Source organism: Balaenoptera musculus, chromosome 5 (assembly GCF_009873245.2).
Source record: "Balaenoptera musculus isolate JJ_BM4_2016_0621 chromosome 5, mBalMus1.pri.v3, whole genome shotgun sequence".
Taxonomy (NCBI): domain Eukaryota; kingdom Metazoa; phylum Chordata; class Mammalia; order Artiodactyla; family Balaenopteridae; genus Balaenoptera; species Balaenoptera musculus.
Genome location: NC_045789.1, coordinates 104,602,160 through 104,620,787, shown reverse-complemented (window position 1 = coordinate 104,620,787; position 18,628 = coordinate 104,602,160). Strand labels below are relative to the sequence as shown.

General features: G+C 33.4%; 1 protein-coding gene across 5 annotated transcripts in view; it reads left to right on the top strand.

Annotated features, from left to right (window-relative positions):
* The window catches only part of CENPE (centromere protein E), a 73,647-nt gene that overhangs the window by 14,940 nt on the left and 40,079 nt on the right, over positions 1-18,628 (top strand). For 4 of the 5 annotated variants that reach the window (XM_036854014.1, XM_036854011.1, XM_036854010.1 and 1 more), the window contains exons 12-24: positions 754-873; positions 1,751-1,909; positions 6,181-6,325; positions 6,980-7,068; positions 7,681-7,848; positions 11,631-11,705; positions 11,930-12,049; positions 13,695-13,817; positions 13,899-14,064; positions 14,457-14,611; positions 15,107-15,421; positions 15,535-15,807; positions 15,962-16,120. In XM_036854014.1, coding sequence (XP_036709909.1) covers positions 754-873; positions 1,751-1,909; positions 6,181-6,325; positions 6,980-7,068; positions 7,681-7,848; positions 11,631-11,705; positions 11,930-12,049; positions 13,695-13,817; positions 13,899-14,064; positions 14,457-14,611; positions 15,107-15,421; positions 15,535-15,807; positions 15,962-16,120 — 2,067 coding nt within the window. The remainder of the gene's footprint in view (positions 1-753; positions 874-1,750; positions 1,910-6,180; positions 6,326-6,979; positions 7,069-7,680; positions 7,849-11,630; positions 11,706-11,929; positions 12,050-13,694; positions 13,818-13,898; positions 14,065-14,456; positions 14,612-15,106; positions 15,422-15,534; positions 15,808-15,961; positions 16,121-18,628) is intronic. The other variant, XM_036854012.1, reaches the window with a different exon arrangement.

Sequence of the window (18,628 nt, the reverse complement as noted above, 5' to 3'; positions counted from 1 at the left end):
GATATTTTTCTTTTACAAACTCACTTTTTTACTTAATTGATTATGAAAGGAAACGTTATATCAGTTCCATAAACGAAAAACTAGTATCACTTGCAACAAATAGAAGGTGACCCAAAAAACATGTGTATGTGCTTATAATAAAATAATTCCTAAATTCCTGCTAGCTAATTGTTGCCTGCCTTTGCACGAGCCTAAGGCCTGCATTTTATGTTTTAAAAAAAAAAAAAAAAGGAGAGGGGCGAGTAGGGGGAAATTGAATTGTCAGTAGAACAGCTGTTTCAATGAAGGATTCAATGTTATATATAATGGATACCTTGATGTACCCACTTAAAGTTACTTCTGATACTCATAATCTAAGAAACATTGCTTTAAATAGCTACTGAGCACTGGGTCGAGGTACTGTCAGAAAAAAAAGATAGAAAATAGAGTCCCTGGCTTCACAGAATGTATAGTCTTATAGGGAAGATAAGACTTGTCTTCCAACATGATTGCCTTGGATTAATACTTAAGTAGCTAGTAAGTAGGATAGCATTCAAAGGAAGGAGAGAGGCTTTTGACTGGAGCATTACAGGAATTGTTACAGGGACATTTTATATGTGCATTTTATATGCACTCTGTACTCAAAAATATTAAACTACCTGGGAAGAGTACTGATTTTTTTTTTTACAAAACTTAATTACAAGAAGACCAAATATTATTAATTTAATTAATTTTTGTGCATGGAGCACATAACACTCTTGTATTTTTTCCCAGTTTGCCAGCACTGCTAAAAATATGAAGAATACTCCTTACGTTAATGAGGTATCAAGTGATGAAGCTCTCCTGAAAAGATACAGAAAAGAAATAATGGATCTTAAAAAGCAATTAGAGGAGGTATGCGTGAACCATGTATTTCAGTAAAGAGTAGGGACGGATTTAGAATTGAGATCTACCTAATTGCCCAGAGATTCTTAAGTCATCAATATCTGAGTTTTGCAACCTAAATTTAAAACACTTTTCAACTAAGAAAAAATCAACTCATAAAAATTTTAGTTTAATTTACTATAAACTGAAAGATTTGGTTTCTTGAAGTTATTTTAGATTTTGTTTTTCATTTTCAAAGGGGAAAATTTGATATTTTCAAATGGGCCAAGTGGAGATAATTTTTTTTTTTAATTGTCACAAATTATACATAGGGAATTAGGTTAAAAAAGAGACACCATGTATAGTTACCTAAAACTACTTTCTCTAGTTTCACGTTAACTTGAATTTTTCTTCCAACCCTGAGATAGCAATCTAATAAGATAGCATAATCACTTGTCATTGTTTGTTTTAACTATTATGGTCCTCTATTTTATATAAATCTTGCATTTTAGTGATCTTTTTAGGAATAAGCTAAAATATCAAATGGTAGTCTTATGAAAACATCTCTTCCTTTTCTGTAGGTATTCAAGTCTCTGCTTTTATGACTTCTCTGCCTACTATTTATATATTTTTAGGTAACTAATAGAATTGCTTTAACAACATTGTAATGGCATATAGAATAGTGACATGAGAAGAAATGTATATTTTACTTTATTTTTAGTTTGAGAAATTACTGATTATGGTAACTGTGTATTGGTGTTCTGCAGGTAGGGTATATCTTACTTCAATAAAATTAAAATTCTCTTAGTTCACATACAAATTTCTATTCTGTTCTTTTAAGCTACTTTCGAGGTTTTAAAATCTAGCTACATTTGTTATTAACATAACCCAATATTACATTCTGTAGGTTTCTTTAGAGACTCGGGCCCAGGCAATGGAAAAAGACCAAATGGCACAACTTTTGGAAGAAAAAGATCTACTTCAAAAAGTGCAGATTGAGAAAATTCAAAACTTAACACGGATGCTGGTGACCTCTTCTTCCCTCACATCACAACAGGAATTAAAGGTAAAATTTAAAAGATGACAACTTAAACTTGGTATACAGAAAATAGAACGGGTATTCCTATGTGTTTATTACATAGTTAATGCATTTCTTATCTTTTGATACAGTGTATTCAAGAAATCCAGAACTTTTGTGTTGCTGTTTACCTATATAGCAACAAAACACCTAAGAGAAGAGGTTCATTAAAAAATACTGATCCCTAATGTAGAGATCCTAATTCAAGGATTCAAGCTTACCACCTATGTTTTCTTCTAGGAGTTTTATGGTTTCAGGTGTTAACATTCAAGTCTTTAATCAGTTTGAGTTGATTTTTGTGTATAGTGTAAGATAGTGGCCCAGTTTCATTCTTTTTCATACGGCTATCCAGTTTTTCCAACATCATTTACTGAACAGACTGTCCTTTCCCTATTGTATCTTCCTGGTTCCTTTGTTGTAAATTAATTGATCATATATGTGTAGGGTTTATTTCTGCGCTCTCTATTCTGTTCCATTTGTCTATGTGTCTGTTTTTATGGCACTATCATACATACTGTTTTGATTGCTGTAGCTTTGTAATACAGTTTGAAATCAGGAAGCATGATGCCTCCAGCTTTGCTCTTCTTTCTCAAGATTGTTTTGGCTATTTGGAGTCTTTCATGGTTTAGAGTCTAGAGTATATTCAAGGAATCTATTTGCAATATGCTTCTTAAGAAATTCAAATAAAATTAATTAGGAATTGGAAACCACAGATGTCTAGAGTATGTGGGAATATTTTCTGTTTAAAGAAACAGAAATATTAATATCAGGAAATTGATCTAGAATATAGATCAACATACTGATCAAAATTCTGGCTTCCAGTTTTTGTGGTTTTTATTTTTACTCCAGTAGGGATTTATTTATCCAACAGGTATTTTTTTAAGAGGATAGCCTCTGGATTTGAACTACCTGGGTTTGAATCCCCATTCTATCAATTCCTAACACTTGACCTTGGGCAATTTCTCAAATAGACTTTGCTGCAGTTTCCTTATCTGTGATATATAGCTTAATCCCCATCTCATAGGATTGTTGTGAGAATTAAGTGAAGTAACATACAGTACATGCTTAACACTATACTTTCTGCTCAGCAAATCCTCAATAAATATATACTATTAAGATAATTATTAATAGACATTATGTTCAGGTCACCATTCTAAGTATATAGAAGATGCTCTAGATCAATTTGTTGATTGAGTGATGAGTGGGAAATAGCCCAGTGGAAGGTGTAAGGAATAGTGTTTCAGGAAGACACTTACATGTACAGAAGCTTAAAATTGTGGAAAAACAGTATATTTCTTGGACTTTCTGGTGGCAGGGGCATTTTAAAACCTCAGTGAAGGATTTGAATGTTGCATTATGCTAAGGACAAGGAAATGCCTTGTATGGAACATAATCGGAATTGCATTTTGGAAAGGTGCGGCTGCTATGTGCATCAGATTGATTGGGCCTCTGCAATGATTGTGGCTCTGGAGATGGAAGAAATTGGATAAATTGGAAAGCTATTTGGGAGGTAGACTCAACAGGATTTTGTGATTATGTAGACACAGCGGCAGGGAAAGGGAGAAGGAGGGATCCAAAATGACTTGCTGGCATTACTAGGCTCTCTGGGGAGCTGGTAGCATATTCACTGAGTTGAGGAGCACTGAATGAAGAGCACTGGAGCTGCTCAGTGTTTGATTCAGGGCATCTCCATTTTAAGATGTCAGGCAGTCGAAAATGTGAAAGGTCTGAGATGGAGGTATCAATTTGGCATTAACTACTGCAGATCCAATTTAGAGTCCTGGGAATGGATGAGCTTGCTCTGGAAGCATGTTGAAAATGGAAAAAACAGAGAGTCAAACACAAAACCCCAAGAAACAACAACTTTTTAGGTAAAGGCAGTAAAGAAGAATCCCTGAAGCAACCCATGTTTAGCTCAGAATTTAGAAGGAAACCAGCTGAATGTGGTAACCAAGGGAACAGAGTATTTCAGAGAGGTAGTGGTCAGCAGTGTCACATTCTGCTGAGAAGTTAAATAAGATACACATAGACAAAAATGCTTTGGATTTAGGAATAAGAAGCTCATTTGCAAAAGCAATTTTGAGTTATGTGTTGGTAGTGAAAGCCACCTTGCAGTGGGTTGAGATGACCCAAAGGGATGGGATCTTGAATACAGTAGAAGGGTCTGGCCTTAGATAGAAGGAGAAACATCTATTCGTTGTAACAAGGACAGAGGAAAGGATAGGCATCAGTGCAAGTAATGCTTTTGTAAGTTTAGGCTTATATTGTCTTTCTGAAGTCGGAAGTTTAATTTTTCTGCTGTCATAGCAGGAGATGGTGGAGACACAAGTTCATAGACAATGCTAAGAGTTTGAAATAGTATAGCCTTTATAGGGAATAGAAAAGAAAGCCAACAAGGAGGAAAGAAGTCTTACCAGGAAGCATTAAGGACCCAGGTGATGGAGGCAACCAGTCTTCTGGCTGTATGCCCTGGCAGTGTTCAGGAGGCTGATAAAGTCTTAAAAGACAGTGTAATTCATCTGAGTGTACACTGTGTTGGGATAGGTTTGGGGAACAGAGATTGGGTCAAATAATTCGAGGCAGTTGACCCAAAAACATGGTTGAAGTGATGATCTATGGAATCTAAGATGATAGGAAGAGAAAAACAGGAAGAACGCAAGGTGCCTCATAAGCTAAATAACTATAATGGGCTTAACTGGATCAAGAAAGTGGAGGATAGCCACTGTACTAAGAGCAGGTCTGGGTTTATGAGTTTGAGATAATGACAAGGTCCAGGAGTGGCTTTGGGAGCACGTGGAGTTGAGGTGAAGGTCATTGGAGTCAAACGTGTATATACAACTAGGTTTTTGCAGAGCAGGCTGTGGAAAGGGCTGGCTATTTCAAGCAGAAGGGTAGTATGTGGTAGAGGCATGAAAGCATACAGAATATTCTGGGGACAGCAGATAATCTTGACAGGCAATGCGGTAGAATGGTTGGTGGATAGGCTCTGAAGTTAACAGGCATGGGCTCAGCTTCCAGTTGGCTGTATGACTCTACCCAGCTTCTCCAAACTTTCTGGACACCCAGCTCATCTATAAAATGGATGTGGTAATAGAGGATTGTTGAGAGGATCAAATAAGATGAGATAACCCTTGTACTAGTAGAGACACAAGAGAAGAATGCTAGCTGTGAAATATGGAAAGACACAAACATTTACAAAGTGGGCAGGGGAAGAGAAACCAGCAAAGCAGAGTGAGATATGAAGACAGCTAGCTGGGTGGGATAAGAATCAGGAGACAGAAATGCCCCTGAAGGGATGAGGAAGATGTAGATAGCTGATGAGGAAGAAGACAATGTAGAAACTAAAAGAAAATGGTAGCTAGAGAGAAGTGAGGAGGGATTGTTTTTTTTTAAAATCAAAAGCAGATAAATAGGCTTGAGCATTCGTAAAGCTGAGAGGAAGGAGCTAGGGAAGGTGACAGATGAACAGATAACTGAGGGGAGCAGAACTGGGTACCCAAAAGTGCTTTTGGTAGCTGTAAGGGGGCAGCAACAGCTGTCCCTTCCATGTAACACCAGATTACTTGAAGAGTTGAGAGTCAACCGATTCCTTTCAGTTACGTTCCAGAAAAGCTTATAAGTAAACCTTCTAATAAAATATGTAATTTAAATAGTAGTTTCATCAAATTTATTATGGGATTAAATACTGATTTGAAAAGTTTGAATATGTTTTCTTATCTCAGGTTATCCTTAAACTGGTAAGATATTAAAGTAGACTTAGTAAAAATTCTGCCAAGTCAATGGGTTCTTTTTGTTTGTTTTGGGGTTTTTTTTTTGTTTTTATTTATTTATTTTGGCTGCATCGGGTCTTAGTTGTGGCACACAGGATCTTCACGGAGGCATGCAGGGTCTTTTGTGCCGCACGTGGGCTCTTTGTTGCGGTGCGCAGGCTTCTCTCTAGTGGAGCACAGGTTTTCTCTCTCTAGTTGTGGCGTGTGGGCTCCAGAGCACGTGGGATCTGTAGTTTGCAGCAGGGGAGCTCTCTAGTTGAGGCACAGGAACTCAGTAGTTGTGGCGCAGGCTTAGTTGCCCTGCGGCATGTGGGATCTTAGTTTCCCGACCAGCGATCGAACCTGCGTCCCCTGCATTGGAAGGTGGATTCTTTACCACTGGACCACCAGGGAAGTCCCAATGGTTTTTTAAAATGGAAACTAGTTCCCTTGTTTTACGATGTTTGAGCCCGGATCTATGTGAGGTAATTTTGATTTCTTTCTCTTAAGGCTAAAAAAAAACGAAGAGTCACTTGGTGCCTTGGCAAAATTAACAAAATGAAGGACTCAAACTATGTAAATGAATTTAATATGCCAGTGAATGTAACAACAAAAACACATAAGGCTGCTGTAACTTTAGGAGAAATTGATGAATGTGAGTACTTTTTCAATTACTTTTAATTATAAAAGCATCCCTATAAAGAGAGACTTTATTTATAACTCAGTTAATGTGATAAACACATTTAAATAAAATGTATGTATTTTAGGTGTAATTACAACGGAGATAATGATAAAAATAAGTAATTTTAAGAAAGTGAACGTTCATGAAGTTCTCTATTTCCAGATTTCTTAAGAATAATGCATTATAGTTGAAAAACATGTTTTTATTCTAATCATTATCCAGTTAAATTAGTATCCATATAACAAATATCAGCCTTAAACTCTGCTAACCTTGAAAGGGTGGTGTTTACACAGGAATCCGTTTCAAAATTATGTCTCCAACATAGTTATAAATATTTTTAGGGGCATTTTTAAATCTACTTAAAATACTGAAATTTAGAATTTGTCCTTTTTATCTATATTGTATTAAGGACCCCTATATGTTATCACTCATTCTAACCAGTGATCTTAATTGACACAATAATATAAATGATCACATCTGTTGTTAATGTATTCTTGGCTATGATCATACTGTGAGCACATATTAGCTAATTTGAGTTTATTACCTCTGATCAGATTTTTTTTTTTATCTTTGAGTTTTAAGAAAATAACAAGTTTATGGATAAATTTCTTTTCCCTCTAATTATAGCTCTCTGTTCAGAGTCTGATATTTTCAGTAACACTCTTGATACATTAACTGAGATAGAGTGGAATCCAGCAACAAAGCTACTAAGTCAGGTAACTTAAATGTATTTTACAGAGCATTATCCTTTTACTCTTTTTGAAATTCATTTGTTATCAGGGTTTATTGTTGTTGTTGTAACACATTTCTAGCTCGGACTTAATTTCAGTAACAGTTTTGGTTCTAATTAAGGCCACTAGAGTTTTAAGGTCAATAAATAATCCCTCAGTTTCACTTCCTAAATTCAGAGCTACCTGAGAAATAAGATAGTAGTCAGACAGGTGGAGAGTTAAATTATCAGCATTATTACTAAGGAGCTTAAGGATCTGTATCCCATTATGAGCCCTACCTCCTACTTCTGATTCGACTTTTCCAGTCAGGCACAGACAGAGAATTTGTTTATATGATTTTTTTTTTTTTTTTAATTTTAACCCTTTCAAAATAGTTGTCTTCTATTCTAAGTTAGCCAGTTTACCAAAATGCAGATCCTTTATCTTACTCTGGATCAAGCTAGACCATTAAAAAGTTATTGAAGAAGAAAATGGTCTAAACCACCAAATGATTCAAGGTTAAATTAATTATTTGGTTAATCCAAATTTTGTTAAGGAAACAAACAATATATGAGTGGAATTCTCTCTGACTTGAAAATTTGGTTTTGTTTGCAATAGGAAAACTTAGAAAGTGAATTGAGTTCACTTCGTGCTAACTATGATAATCTGGTGTTAGACTATGAACAACTAAGAAGAGAAAATGAAGAAATGGAATTGAAATTAAAAGAAAAGAATGATTTGGATGAATTTGAGGCTCTAGAAAGAAAAACAAAGAAAGATCAAGAGGTAAAGGATGTGGAAATACGAAATTAAACTAAAACCACACGTTTAAATGAAGTATCATTCTCTTAAAGGTATTTCTAAGGCTGAGATATTGGGGATCCAACCATTTTCCATATGTATACACAACTTAGAGAATTTGAAAAATAATTAATTTATTTCTATTTTTAAAAGTGTTGAATCATATTTGTTTCACTTGTGCTTATGCACAAGAAGAAGAAATTAAGAACATCTTTAGGAAGGTTTGGTGAACGTGCCTATTGATGGATTTGTCTTGAAGAAGTTATTTCCTTATAATTTGTATATTAAAATATTTAATTTATTAGCATATCAGAAGTCCTGCCTAGAACGTAGCCATTTCCTACTGAGACCGACATGAATTTTAATATCTTGATGAATGTTTTATATATGGATACTACCTATTAATGGATTTTGTTTTCTTTAGAAAATATTTTCCTAAATAGCTAGAACATTAGAATAGCTAGGGAAGCTAATTTTGCACATTTCTTTTTCCATATAAGAAAGTTACTGTGAAAATTAGTATAATTAATACTAAATAGTTTTAATGGAATTTTTAGAAATGAAATGGACCACTTAAATTTTTCAAGTGTGTAGTATTAGGCTACATGTTAAGAGAACGTAATCCATAAACCATCAGACTTTGGGGACTTGGTAACTGTCCAGAAGATTCAAGCAATTTCTTAGTGTGGAGAGTCTTTAACCTAAAGTTCATAGACCCTATGAAATTATTCTATAGAATTTTGGAGTGCATATTCAGTTTTGTGGAGTAAGAATCCATAACTGTTATCAGACTTGTGACGTGATCCACGAATCCCCTCAAAAATAAGAGCTGGTGTTTTGATGTAGGTAAAACATGAGTTAATTTGCAGCTACTTATTTCTGTATGGAGAGCCCAAAGGGACACAGTTCCTTTTCCTCAGTATCATAGTTTGTCACCTGCTTTTCTTTTTTAAAAAGAAAAAAAAATTCTGTGCCAAAACTATTATTTCTGTTCTACCTACAAATTACATTTACTCCTACATTTCATAGGTATTATATCCTGAGAGGCAAAAGTCTATAACTTCTCTACAGAGTTTCATTTAATTTGTTTTAAAATTTGTGAATTCACAGAATGTAAAACTTCATGAAAAGAACAGTGGACTTCGTAAACGGTTTTATTGAGAGGGGGTGCTCTAGTGTTGTGGTTAAGAGCACTGTCTCTGGAGCAAACTACCTGGAATGAAGCCCTAGTTCTGCTGTTTATTAGCTCACCACAGATTTGAGCCTGTCACGAATCATTGGCAAGGCTTTGAGCAAGTCATCACATCTCTCAGGGCTTACTTTTTTGTGTATCTTCCTCCTTGAAGTTAGATCGGGAGCTTGCCAAGTCCCCTTCTAACTCCAAAATCTCACCTAATTTTTTGTATATATCTTATAAATAATACGGTATAAAATTACCTTTGGGCATATGTGTAGCGGTAATTTCTCTAATTTTTCTTACATCACTTATACATTCAATTAATTATTAAAAGCAAAGCTCACTGAATTGACTCACACACGAAAAGATTACAAAATAACACAGAATATATGCCTTGAATCTCACATCTCGATTTTTTTTTTTCCTTTTTACAGTTAAGGGGGAAAATAATCCTATTCTCTTTAGTTTTACTTGGACACACATTGAAATTCTAGGTTCTGTGAGGTAACCTAAAAGTTTAAGTAATTTAAACTTACTCTGTTCAAAGACAGTTTTACAATATCCATTTCATGTTAAACTACAAATACAAGTGTAGGTGTATGCAACAAAATATATTCTGAAACCTACGTTTTGGGGAAAAGTTTAACCAAAACGGAGTAGAGGTCAAATTGCAGCCTTAGGACATGTGGCCATTGCCCTGGTCTCCTAAGGGTTTTGTCAAAAATCACTAAAGCTGTGAATAATTTTCAAGTGGGGATACAGTAATATAAGATGTTTAAATAGTAATTTAAAAGAAAGGAATAAACAAGGTCAAGTATTATCATGATCAGGGAACAAGAGAAATTTCATCTCTCTACCTATTTTAACTTGATTTAATTTTATAATTTTCACAACTTAGAGATGTTTAAGAAGTGAATTAATTATTTCATTTCACCTGCTGAAAATTACAGTTGAAATATGCAATATTTTCTTGTAACAGTGGATTAACTTGATCATATCGTGTACTTTCTCTATGCCCTGCATCTTAAACAATACATCATTGGGAGAGTGTACTCAGCTCTTTTCAAAAGTGACTTAATCTTTTTCTGTTTATGTGAACCAGTACTTAAAATGAAGAGTGATTTCAAATGAGAAGTGGGGGAACTTTCCTTTCTAGATGTTTTCAAAGATTAAGGTTGATTATTTAGTTCTTCATTTCTGACAAATGTGGTTTCCTTGCACAAAAGTTAGAAACAGAAGAAAAGGTAAAAGATAGAGCCAATTTAAATTATAATCAATACAGATGTCTAAAACTTTGCTGAACAATGGTAACCACTCATCACATATGGCAATTGAGCACTTGAAATGGGACCTGTCTCAAGTGACTTAAGTATGAAAAAAAGAATATGCAATATTACATTAATTTTTTAATACTGATTACATGAAGAAATAATATTTTGCATATATTAGATTAGATAAATTATATTAAAATTAATTCTGCCTGCTTCTTTTTACTTTTTTTAAAAGTGGCTACTAGAAAAATTTTAATTATAAATTTGGCTCACATTATATTTCTGTTGACTCATGCTGACCTAAAATACGAATGTCAAACCAGCACTAGTCTAAAATCTAAAACTAGTCAGGACTGAATTAGACATCCAGAAAATATTATTTAAACAAGGTTCTATTTTTGTAAGTCCCTTACATTTGAGTAGAATTTGCTTTTACTCTTTAAGGACTCATCTGATTATGATTAAATAATTCTCAGGGAAATTATGTTTACCTTTGTTAAACTGTAGTTTACTTCGTTTGAACACAGAAGTTTCTGGTACTCAAATATTTAATGCTACAGATATTTCGATAAAAAGGAAACTTTAATAGAAGTACTTGTATCTTTAAGTATTCTTTATACTTTTAGACAGTTGAACAATATAAAGCAATAGCATCATCTTTCCAATATTTCCTGTAGAATAAACCAGCAAGGTAATAGTTGATAATGCCATACATATGTCTTTAGCTTTGGTGAACAGTAATAATATTATAAAGGTACCACATGAAACTGTCATAATCCAAACCTAAATTCCAAGTCACAACTCATTAAAAAGTATGCCAGTATAAAGCTAGGTGGATAATTTATGGGAAGAGAAAAAAATCTTACAGAATAAATACATTTCTGCACTTCACTTACCCAAAACAAAAATCTATTTAAAGTCTGTTTTTTTTTAAAGTTTGATTACCACTCTATTTTATACAGTGGTGGGTACTAATTTGCTTTTGACGTTATTGTAGCTTTATTAACATGACGTAACTGTTTTGGGGGTCATGCTTAGGCTTTTTTCTTATTTGCTTGTTTTATGGGGTATGGGGATTTTTTTCGTTTGGTTGGTTAAGTTTGGGTTTTATTTATTTATTTATTTTTAAATAATGAGGTGCTTCATTGCAGTAGCTTGAACAGTTGATTTCTGGTAGTTGAACTAGACTGATCTCCCAGTCTTTCTTATTGTGTTGGGTGATTCTAAAGCGGTGAATGAATGCTATCTTTTTTTTCTTTTTTTTTTTTTGCTTTATTAACTATTGGTTTGCTCTGTTGCCTGTTCACATGCTCTTACAGATGCAACTAATTCATGAAATTTCCAACTTAAAGAATTTAGTTAAGCATGCAGAAGTGTATAATCAAGATCTTGAGGTGAGCATTTATGTTGGTATTTCTATTGATAAGGAACAAAAACTATAAAACGTACATCATATGTAATTGAACATGATTTCAGAAAATAGAAGGAATTAAAATCTTTAAATATCAACTTTTTGAATTTTACTATCTACCAATTTAAACTATTAAATGTAATTTCTTTTTAATTCCTTAGAATTCAAACCCAATTAAATTGTTTCATTCTCCTTTAATTGTTTTAGGATGAACTAAGTTCAAAAGTAGAGCTGCTTAGAGAAAAGGAAGACCAGATTAAGAAGCTACAGAAATACATAGACTCTCAGAAGTCAGGAAGTATGGAAATGGACTTGTCATACTCATTGGTAAAAATCAGGTTTATTTTGTTGTGTCGTCATTTTGGCATTTGTAGTATACTGTCATCATCATCATCGCAAATGTTTATATTGAGCCTACTGTGTGCCAGGCATTGTTCTAATTGTTCTAAATATAGTATTTTATTTAATCCTGTCAGTAACCCTATGAGAGAGGCACTATTAGTATCATTGCCATTTTATGGATAAAGAATCATAGAGAGTTAAGGATATTATCCTTTGATTGAATGTAAGTAAGTTAGAGATGAGCTTCCATTAAAAATCAGTAATTCAAAAAATTTTAATGTTTTTCAATTGTTTTATACAAATGCAGAAGTGTATAGTCAATATCTTCAGGTAAGCACTTAACATTGATTAGTAACTAGAACTGTAAAACATGTAATTGAGCATGATTTCATAAATTTCATTAATTTCATTAATAGATATTAATGCATTCTCGTTATAATTATGTAACTATTTTAACAGTTTGATATTTTTCAGAGCTATAGCTGTAGGTGATTTTAGTTGGTATAAGATCATGGCATTAAATAGTATTGAATGTCATGGTGAAATTAACTTTTTTTTTCTATTTGCTTTCAATCCACCTGATTACTTCAAGAAACTATCAGTTGGATTCTAGTTTTTAACACTTTTTTAAAAAGGCAACAGTTACTAGCTGGAAAGTTTAGAATATTAGTTTCTATTGTTCTTCTTTTGTTTTCATTTGAGTTTTTCAGAGTACTTTTTGTTACCTTCTATTAGTACTCTATTAATGACAAGTGATTCTTTTTAAAAGTGTTCTCATTGTTCTGAGGCCCTGGGAAGAAAGGCACTTTCATATCATCCTGGAGTATCTGTTGATAGAATGGCAAATAGAATTGCCCATTTTTTTAAATTGTTGTTTATTTCTTTCTCTTTATTCATCCAATTTATTTATTCATTCATGCATGCATGTTTGCCTTAGTATTTTGCCAAGGACATATGGTTGAATTCATGTAAGTGCAAGTCATGTTGAAATGCCACTTCTTTCTAAAAATGAGACTGTGGATTTTTTTTCATGTATTTATCAGTCATTTGCATTTTCTCCTCTGTGAGTTGCCTGTTCATATCTTTTCTCTATTTTTCTATTGGATTATTTATCTTTTTCTTTTTAATTTGTGATTTAACATCCTTAATTTTAACTATTAGCAAGTCACCTGTCATGTTTTACAGAGAGTAACTTAAACTAAAAATACATAGGAAACTTTAACAAGCTAGCTGAGCAACAATTGTGTTAACCTTTTTAAACAATAACAGAATTATTATAGTACTTCTATACAATGCTTTTATCCTTTTGAAAAATATAGCCAGAATTTTTTAAATATTCTTTTTTTGGCCACGCTGTGCCACTTGCAGGATCTTAGTTCCCCGACCAGGGATCGAACACAGGCCCCAGCAATGAAAGCACCGAGTCCAAACCACTAGAATGCAGGGAATTCCCTAAAATATTTTTATTATTGGAAATGTTAATTTTTTTAATCTATTCTAAAAATACATTTGGCAATTCTCATATTTTAACCATTTTTGATTTGTTAGGAATAACATACATGTACGTGTTAAGTCTTTTCCAACTCTAACAAAGTTATATTTCACTAAATCCTTTTTGTCCTGTGTATAGGAAAACACTGAAGACTTAAAACAAATGAAACAGACTCTGCTTGATGCTGAAACTGTAGCTCTTGATGCCAAGAGAGAATCAGCCTTTCTTAGAAGTGAAAATCTAAAGCTGAAAGAAAAAATGGTAAGTTATTTTTGTAATATTTGTAAAAACAGTTACAATGATCAGTACATTTCTGTGAATCTGCAGTGTTTCTCTCAATAGAAAGAAATTGCAAGTACATGCAAGCAAATGGAAAATGATATTGAGTTATATCAAAGCCAGTTGGAGGCGAAAAAGAAAATGCAAGTTGATCTGGAGAAAGAATTACAATCTTCTTTTAATGAAATAACAAAACTCAGCTCCCTTATAGATGGCAAAGTTCCAAAAGGTATTTTATCATTTCAGACTTATCTCTTTGCAAATCTGACTTTATACAGAAATGTACCTAAAAGATTTTGCAACTATATTGCAATAAATAATTAAAAATCCATTATTCTCTGGTGTTTTTAATAGCTTAATGTGAAGTTTTAATGTCATTTGGTATCAGTATTTATAAATGTTTCCTTGGACCTCAAACCATAAGGGTTTAAAAGTTATTTTTCAAATAAATTGAACCCAATCTTGGACAAGGTGATTAACAATTGGATGAGTTGTTTACCAACACTGGCTCTTTCTTTAATAAATTTTATATAATCTGGTTAAATAATCTAACTATGTATGTAATTTAGATTTACCCAACAACTGCAAGCTGTTTTATTTAACTTACTAAAAATTTCCTAGATTTGCTCTCTAATATGGAATTGGAAAGGAAAATTACCCATCTCCAGAAAGAACTGAATAAGGAAGTCGAAGAAAATGAAGCTTTGCGCAAAGAAGTTAATTTGCTCTCAGAATTGAAATCTTTACCTTCAGAAGTAGAAATGCTAAGGAAGGAGGTAAACACTTTTTTAAGCAAACAACTCTTACCTTGAAATAAAAACCTTTGCAATAGTGCCTTAAATATTTTGCCATATTTTATTTTAAAGTACCAGCCAAGAGACTGTAAACGCCTGACTCAGTTTGTTAGCAATAGAAATATGTCAAATTCTAAGAAAAACCATGAAATGCCTGCTACACCAGAAAGTTAGAAAACACTTTAAAATGATAGATGAGGAATTAAAGGCACATGCTGACTGTGTTTCTACTGAGTGTCCTCCATGCAATCCTTACTAGAACCAGAGACTAGAAATCAAAACTTTGAAGGTAAAGTTAAACAGGATAATATATTGTTAAAGAAATGTCACAATAAAAATATTGCCTTTCCTCAGTCAAACCTTTGCTTAATTTCAATGTCTTGAAATTGAGGTAAGGCAGAGAAAGCTTTTTTCCTGAAAATTGCTTAAGTAGATCATATATTGCTAACATAGCTAAGTTTGCTTTCTTTTCCATAGATACATGATAAATCTGAAGAGCTCTGTATAATAACATCAGAAAAAGATAAATTGTTTTCTGAAGTAGCTCATAAGGAAAGTAGAATTCAAGATTTACTTGAAGAAATTGGGAAAACTAAAAATGACCTAGCAACTTCCCAGTTGAATTATGAAAGCACTGATCAAGAATTCCGAGATGTTAAAAATCATCATATTGAATTTGAGCAAAAGTATAAGATGGTCCTTGAAGAGAATACAAAATTGAAACAGGAAATAGGAAATCTCTCTAAAGAAGCTCAAGAACTTGGTTTAAATTTGGATGCTTTGAAGACAGAGGTTGGTACAAGACACCCTCTAGGGAAATGATCTTTAGTCTTAATGGGGTTTGGCTTCCATGTGTACGTCGCAGAATGCTCTGCTTTTCACATTTACTTTTTCTTATCTTAAAGCTCTCTCACAAAACCCAAGAACTTCAGCAGAAAACAACTGAGAATCAAAAAAGGTTAAAAGAAGTGGAAGAGCTGAAGGAACAATTAGAAAGTAGAGATTCTAGGCTGCACACTGTAGAAAAGGAGAAAACACTGCTTACTGAGAAACTTCAACAAACCTTAGTAGAAGTAAAAACCTTAGCCCAAGAAAAGGATGATCAAAAACAACTCCAAGAGAGCCTGCAAATTGAGAGGGACCAACTCAAAAATGACATTCAGGATACTATAAACATGGTAAGGTTCTGCCTGATTAAACTTTGAAATCTCAGAGCCTCTTTAAAAACATTACAGGAGCCATCATTTATTATTTATGATCAAGCAATAGCTATAAAATTATTTTCATTGTTTCACATTCTAATGGAAATTATTTTCTATTTCTCTGACAAAGAATATAGACACCCAGGAACAACTACGAAATGCTCTTGAGTCTTTGAAACAACACCAAGAAACGATTAACACACTAAAAATGAAAATTTCTGAGGAAACTTCCAAGAATTTGCATATAGAGGAAAACTTAGGAGAAACTAAGGATGAATTTCAGGAGAAGGTAAGGGGTGTTTCTGTTCAAAGTTTTTATATGTTTGTATATGAGCTTTCTCCTTAACCTCAAACACTTAAGTGCAGAATAGTAATCTCAATCTTATTTATTATTCACAGTGGTAATAACTCAGAATAATTTACACGCTTAAGTCTAATGTCTTTGAAATAACTTCAAATATAACTGCTTACAGTCAATTTGAAAAGGAAAAGACAAAAAAATACTAGTTCGGACTTTGAGCTGATATTTTTCTGAGGCCTATTGTAATTTACACATCTTTAAAAGCCCCTCTGAATTCTAAGAATGTAAGAAAGATTCAGTGCTTATTATTAATTATGGCTAAAATATTTGTTTTATGTTGGATTTTGTATACTATATTTGTTTAGAGTTTGCTATAGAATCAATGTATGTATCGTATTTGTGTCTATCTTTAGGGTTTGGACCATAATTTTACTATTAGGTGCTTAAATCTTGCCTTAATAATTCATTCTAGGTAAAATGGTTCATTTTGTCCTGAGACCTTAGGAGAATAACTGCTTAACTAGTTATTCAATTATATATAAGAAAAACTAGGATGCTAATGGTGACTTTTAAAGTGAGGTATATTAGTCTGCTAGGGCTGCCATAACAAAATATCACAGACTGCTTGTAAGCTATATGTTTATCTTCTTTGCAGAAATGTCTGTTCAAGTTTTTCCCATTTTTAAATTGGTTTTTTGTTGTTGTTGAGTTGTAAGAGTTCTTTGTATTTTTCTGGTCATTAACCCTTTATCAGTTATACGATTTGCCAGTATTTTCTCCCATTTCATAGGTTGCCTTTTCACTCTGTTGATTTTGTCCTTTTTTGCACAGAAGCTTTAAATTTTGATATAGTCTAATTAGCTTCTTTTTTCCCCCTTTACCCTGGCACACAATATTCCTGCCTTGGAAAATGAGCTTTCTCCTCTCTCTCCCTATTCTTGAGTCCTTCTCTCCTAGAAAATCATTTTCACTTCCACTATTATCTTGTGTTCTCAGCTTATCTATAATTTGGATCAACCATGGGCCAAAGGTTCTCGACCTTGATTTGAAATTTATCACTTCTACTTTCACAAGGGGAAGGTTTTTTGAATAGTTTTTTTAGAATAAGATACAACAATGTATAGCTGCTTTTAAACAAATGAAAAATGCAATCATAGGGCCCCATGAGAAGGAGGCAGTAGAGGAGAAGTGAGGGAAAGGAAGAGTTATACTCACTGGGACCAACTGGCTCCTGTAGTATTATGTTCAGGCTAGAAGCGTCCATGTTGATAAAAGAGTCTGTTGGGATTCTCTGGGGCCATTCTGTTCATTAGAGATCTTGAAACCTGGGCTGGAAGTCTGAGATCACCTTGTTCTTGTGATAACCTTGTTCATGCTGGAATCACCCATGTAGCTAAAAGAGTGGGTCTGGGAATTTCCAGGGGCCCCTCTGTTCATCTGGGTACCACAGAACTCCATTAAGTAGGTCTATCAGGAATCCCTTGGAGTACCCGTTTTCAGTCCTGTTTGATGTGTCTCTTTGGAAATGCAATTTCTCTAGTGTGTCTCAACAGAAATTAGATTTTACTCATAACCACGGTAGCTGAAATACTTCCTAGGCTGAGTTCAGTTTTGAAATGTACCTTGGGTATCATTATAGAATACTTCCTCTCCATCTGCTTTGTCTTTGTGTATATTCCTTTGTTTAGGAGTAAAGATGCAGGCTTCTGAATTATAATATCTGACAAACTGCTCCCAAAGACTATATGTTCCCCACCTCGTGTATTGGGTTGGCCAAAAAGTTCGTTTGATTTTAAGTAAAAATAAAAGACACCTTTTTCATTTTCACCAAGAAATGTATTGAACAACATCTTCATTGACCAAACGAACTTTTTGGCCAACCCAGTAGTTAGCTCTGTGCGCACCATTGTCAGAAGCTCATGAATATTGCCAACACTAAGAGGTTAACTAAACAAAGTATAGTTTGTCCATATCCACTTTAGAGAATAGAGCAACTACTAAAAATACTAATTTGAAGATTACGTAGCAGTATGGGAAAATGCATATGATCTAAGTGAAAAAGAAAAGCTAAAATGAATCCTATATATGTAAATTAATTATGATGGCTATGTTTTAAAAAAAGGTAATGGAAAAAACTGGAATGAAATATTTTAGAACTCTAATAGCGGTTGTGTTGGTGACACTGGATGACATTTTTTCTCTTTATTTTTCAAATTTTTTTCTAATGTTAATTATAGATTACTATAAAAACTTTTTAAAACATATGTGGCCAGTATGGAACTGAATGTATTTATTGGGCTAATATAAGGTTATATAGTGACACTCTAATTTCATGCCAACAATTGTAATGTCAGTCTTTATCTCCTTATACCAAAGAGTTCATGTTTTAAGTTACCTTTGGTTAAGACTTATTTATGGATAACTGAATTTATATAACATGCTTTTCTTAAGCAGTAAATGAAAATTGTATGTTAAGAAAAGATGAATTATGCTATT